We start from the raw sequence: 5,870 nt of genomic DNA on the forward strand, positions 1-5,870 counted from the left end.
GGGTGGAACCAAATATTTGTTAGTCTGAGAAGCACTGGATTAGGTTATTGGCAGGTGAAACTTCTTATATTTATGCAGAGATGAATTCCTATATTAATAGGTTAAATTGAAGAAAAAAAAAAAAAAAAAATTAGCTGACAGCAGCTTATCTCAGTTTTCTAAGCAGATGGATGCCTATCTATCACATGCTATCAGAAATTTCTGGCAAAGCCAAAGCCTGCAAATGTGAGCCAGAAAACTTATTTTAAATATTTAGTCATTCAATACCCCCACCTTGATAGGATTTGAACCTCAGATGCATAATTACCAAAACTTGTTGCAAATAGTTTATTGGTATCTATATTTTTATAAAATTTCCCAACACACACATACACTACATATATAAGGAGACAAATGGCCAAATAGTTAAGGTGTGGCACTTATTATGATTGCTAGATTGTAGGTTTCATTCCTGGACTGAGCAGTGTGTTGTGTTCTTGAGCAAGACACTTCATTTCACATTGCTCCAGTCCACTCAGCTATGATGGACCAGCCTTTTGATCAGGGGCAATATTGGCCTGTTCATCTAACCAGCAGGGTGGCAGCATTCAAAAGCGAAAAGCAATGCAAAGTGCATTGTGACTAGTGATGTATAACAAAATCTGATAGGCTCATCAATCACATGATCACATGATATTTTACTGAAGTTGAAAAGACTTCACAGATTTTACCCAGAGTTTCTTATTCAGGATGTGTTTTTTGGCAGAGAAAGAAAGGAACTGGTAGCTTTTTAGAGCCATGGATTACATTACATGGTAAAAAGATGTGGGTGCGTTTATGCATGCATGCACGTGTGTGTGTGTTTACATCTGCAGTCATTTGTTTGAAGTGTAGCTGGCTGTGTTGTTGCTAATTTCTCTTACCAACAGGTCATTTGAGTGCTTTGTGTCTTCAAAACCAGGTGGAATAAGTAATTCCTCACTTAAAAAACAGGTAAAGGTTAGCAACAGGAAGAGTACCTTGGTTGTATAACAAAGAATATAATTGTCCAACCTATACAAGCATGGGAAGATGGACATGAAAGGTGTGCGTGTGTAAGTACATTGCGAGGAAAAGCTGCCTAAAATAAAGTGAAAATCATTTTAGTATTACCTGTGGATAGGAAAGGGGTCGTAGGCGGTCGTAGTCCTCTTGACCTGCTGTATCCCAGAGGCCCAGGCTTACTGGTATCAGATCAACCATCATGTTGGCTGTGTAATTATCAAATCTGAAATTGTAATTAAAAATTAAAATTACTAACGACTCATTTTCCAAACAACACATTCAAGAATTTTCAACTGGTTTTACAAAACACTGGATATAGGGTTAATGGTTAATCAATTTAAGGACCTCGAGTTTTAATCTCATTGAAGTGTTTGATGGCTTAATTGGTTACAGCACTTAATTATTAGCCTCAGTTTACCTGGTTTTAAAAGTATACGTTGCATCACCTGTAGCACAAAATTCATTAGTGACCTGTCCAGATCCAACTCCTTGCCTCCAATCCCAGCAGACCACCAGGGCCTGTCCTGTAGCAGAGCCTTCCGAGCATGCATTGGGCTGATTGGCCACAACCAGACACATTGTGCCTGTCTTCTCCATGCAATGTCCTTGGTCATTGTCAACAATGATGGACAGACTAAGATAAAATACTTCATATTTTAAAAGCAGGGCCAAGAATTGGCTCTTTATGACTAACCTCAAACATTTTGGAGACATTTACATTTTACTTTACATTAAATCAAATTAGTTTTATAAAAGTTAATATACATATATGCAGAGCCAGAATACTTTATTTTCTAAAAGAAACAAGTAAAAAAATAATTTGTATGAAAGTAGCAGCTGACAATCAAAGAATCTGATTAGTAATTTCTAGAAAGCAACTCCTGTTGAATGAAACCCAAATGTTGCCACTCAACTTGACTTCTACATTTTCATATAAGGTATAAAAAAAGAAAAGAAAAAAAATTCAGTTCCATATCAACAATACTGTCTGTCTCATTTCATAAACATCGTATATGTTCTCCCAATCCTAGCTTTGAAAATAAAAATCAGAGCTTAAGGAAAGTAGAGAAGGCTTGCATCAGTAAAACAACTCATTTTGTAAGGTTCACAAATTTAAGTTTTATCTGTTGTTGGAAGACAAAAGAACCCTGCCAAACTGATTCTCTCCCTCTCTGCCAGTCTTTCTCCAGTTATAGGCCTTTAGTCTCTTTTGCCAAAATGCTAAGTTACAGGGATGTAAACACATGCAAACATATCTAGTGCTGACCTAACAAAAGGGGGCACACCTAAATAAGCATATGTGCTTACAAAGTTCTACCTACATGAATAAATTCCAGACAATAACAACTCCAAATTTAACCAATGGAGATTTCATCAAAACACCCCTCCCAACAACCAAATTACCCTAAAACCAAATTACCATTCCCTCAAACGCACATACCAAAGGAAGATTTAACTCAACAGGGACTATATATAAAGCCAAGATTAAATTCAATGCATCACAATCCAATGATGGAGTAACTGGCCAAAACTTTGAAGTCACTGTCAATAATATATATATATATATATATATATATATATATATATATATATATATATATATATATATATATATATATATATATATGATAGACTTCCATGTGGCTTCCATCTACCAAATTCATTCACAAAACATTGGTCAGTCCAGTGCTATAGTAAAAGACACTTGTGACACAGTGGAATTGAACCCCAAAACCATGCAGTTACAAAGTGAGCTTCAAATCCACACAGCTGTGCCGCCTGTACATGATATCTGTGGACCAAAGGAAAGGATTTCCAAAACTTAGAATATTTCTTTAACAAATTCAACATCATTAATAAAAAAGTTGGCATGTGTAGATCAACAAAAGAATCCAAGAACTGCGACCTTTATTCAAAGTTCCTAGTTGGCTTGATATTTTGGCCAGATTAGTGCAAACCAGACTCAAGGAAAAAAAAATCTCGCATGGCCAACACTTTTAATGCCACATCCAAATATATATATAAAACCCTTGAATTTCCTTTTTACCATTTCTTTTTGAAGAAACAAATTTTATCTATTTATTCATTTTTTATTTATTTATTGACATTTGAAAATATCTGAACTATTTTCATGTTTAAAGACTTCCAATACTTTCGTGCTCTTTGAGATTAGGTTGTTGTTATCTATGCCTTCCATCTCTGACCGTGACTGACTCTGTACCTGCTTTAACCCACAATTATTCACTGCCCTGAAATCAAGTCTCAAAAGAAGATGTTAGAATATCTCATGCATTAGTGAAGTAGGTTATCAACTTTGGTGGCGGTGGCGAGACTTAATGACTCAAAATTTTAGTGACATGTTGAAAGAGCAGTATTACACACAGCTCAGCTACTTAGGAGAAGGCCCCTGTTATCTGATTTACTTCACACACACACACACATCTATCCATTTATATGTCTACCTATATCTACCTATCTATCTATATAATTACACACACACACACACACACACACACACATATATACACCACTCAATTGCTTGCTCTCATGAACCTGTCTTTCAAGTTCTTCAACTATTCCTTATGTCTGATATCTAAAAACAAGCAAGCATCATTTCTATGCTCCCTCTCTCAACACACACACAAACACACACACACAAAGTCTCTGATGCTAAGTAAATAAACAAAGTTGAGGTGTAAAGTCTGTGTCTACCAGTAAGCTACCAACCATCATTTTTTGCTCTTTATCAATGCAATTAGGAATAGGAAACACAGATTATCTATAAGGAGATTACAGTTTATCATCTGTTCATACCCCCCACCCCCACAATCATCCACACTTCACCACCAAGCCCTATTTATTATTATGAAAAGTAAGCATGGAATAAGATTTCTCAAAAGAAAAAACATGGATTTTTTTTGAAGAATTATAGGTTTGAACTAAAGATGTGTGTGTGTGTGTGTGGATGGTGATGAGGGTATGAAAAGAAAGGGGTTTTGCAGTTGAAGTGTTGCTTGAAGATAAACTTAACAGATAAAGTTGGGAACCCAATAGTGACAGTTGATGTTGAGGAGAGAGAGAGAGAGAGAGATTTTGATGGAGTTTTACAGATGCTCTTCTTATTTGGAATTATCATTTTAATGTCCTCTTTTCCATTCTTGCATGGGTTCAACAGAGTTTGCTGAGGCAGATTTTTTACAGCTGGATGCCCTTCCTCTCACCAATCCTTATCTGCTTCCAAGCAACCAAGTATTTCCCACGGCTAGACATATTCTCATTTACAACAATTGTGTGATGTCAAAACAAGGACACACACACACACACACACACACACACACACACAAAATGAGCTTCAACACAGTTTCTGTCTACCAAATCTGCTTACAAGTTATAGAAGACACTTGCCCAAGGTTCCATGCAGTAGGATTGAACCTAGAACCATGTGGCTGGGAAGCAAGCTTCTTACCACACAGCCACAGTTACACCTAAATTAATATAAAATTAAGATAAAATGAAATTATAATTTTCTTAGAATTTTTAGAGAAAGTAACTACATTAAAATGAAGTGTGAGAGAGATGGAGAAAGAGAGAAGAAAGGAGAAAGAGAGAGAGAGAGGGAAGGAGAGAGAGAGGAGAGGGGGAGAGAGAGGGGGAGATGAAATGTATAGTGCAAATATCAAGAATGAATATTGATTAAAAGAAATAGCTGTAAACATGTTTTAGATCTCAATTGATTTAGTATTTTACAGATTAATTAGCATTTTACAAATTTACAAACAAACATTTAATTGTCAAAATGAACTCGATAACACTTTCACTCTCATGGAACCAACAAATTTTCTATTGGATTGCAGTCAAAGAGGAGAGAAAAAGAACTTTGACTTCAAATGCGAAAAGACTGTTCTCTAAAAGAACTCGATCAGAGAAAGATAAAAGGTTTGAAAATGAATGAAACCTCTACCTTGACGCTTGACTTGCTAGAAATAGTACTCAAATCTCTCAAATGATGCATTACAGACTCTTGAAAAGAAGGAAATGTGCAAACAATAAACATTTGCTTTTGTAATGGTTTCATTCACTGGGTTTAAAAACCATGTAACACAGAGGTTCTCAGCCATTTTTTTTACCCATAAACCCCTCTGATTCTTATCTTACTCTACTGGACCCACATAACCATTCCATGTTTAAAAAATTCTGTGCATCGTGGAAGTATAACCGATAACAGATGACAGATAAATTTTAACAAAATCTTACAAGGACTCCCAGTAGAAACCAAGCTAAAACAGATTGTTTATCTATCTTCTTAGATGCATCACACGATGTCATTTGCAGAGTTGTACTGTCTGATATTGTTCAGAAAATCTTTTGACTGGATGGAAATGCTTTCTAGAAGATCCATAAGAGGTTGAGAAGGAGCTGGTAGTGCTGGCAATGTTTTCTGACCGCCTGAGCAGCACATACCATTTGTTTCATTTGAAAATTTTAAAGCTCTACAGAAAAGGCAATTTGTGTTTAGCACACCAATTTGGACAGTTATTATTTTTATAAGAAGGGGATGGATCATATCTGAAAACAGCTTCAGAAGTTGTGAAGAACAAATTTGTACGTAGTCTGTTTCTGAGAGCTATTCTATTGGACCTCTGTCTAATCATTAAAACATTGATTTAATAAGTGCTGCAACATGCATTTGCTGATGTTGAGACAATCTCATCTAGCTTCTCTCTTCAGACTCTCACCTTCGGTTTCCTACAATTCTTCTTGCTTTATACTTGTTTCTGGAGAGATTACGTCTTTTCTTTGGTGGCATATTTTTCCCAATATTTTAAACAAAAAATTATGAACATAGA

At 35.7% G+C, this 5,870-nt stretch overlaps 1 protein-coding gene across 4 annotated transcripts in view; it reads right to left on the minus strand.

The window, feature by feature from the left end:
* LOC106867178 (ras-related C3 botulinum toxin substrate 2) overlaps window positions 1-5,870 on the minus strand; it is a 220,753-nt gene that overhangs the window by 16,110 nt on the left and 198,773 nt on the right. For all 4 annotated transcript variants that reach the window (XM_014911976.2, XM_014911974.2, XM_014911975.2 and 1 more), the window contains one exon: window positions 1,132-1,246. In XM_014911976.2, the coding sequence (XP_014767462.1) occupies window positions 1,132-1,246 (115 nt within the window). The remainder of the gene's footprint in view (window positions 1-1,131; window positions 1,247-5,870) is intronic.

The sequence above is a fragment of the Octopus bimaculoides genome, chromosome 7 (genome assembly GCF_001194135.2).
Source record: "Octopus bimaculoides isolate UCB-OBI-ISO-001 chromosome 7, ASM119413v2, whole genome shotgun sequence".
Classification (NCBI taxonomy): domain Eukaryota; kingdom Metazoa; phylum Mollusca; class Cephalopoda; order Octopoda; family Octopodidae; genus Octopus; species Octopus bimaculoides.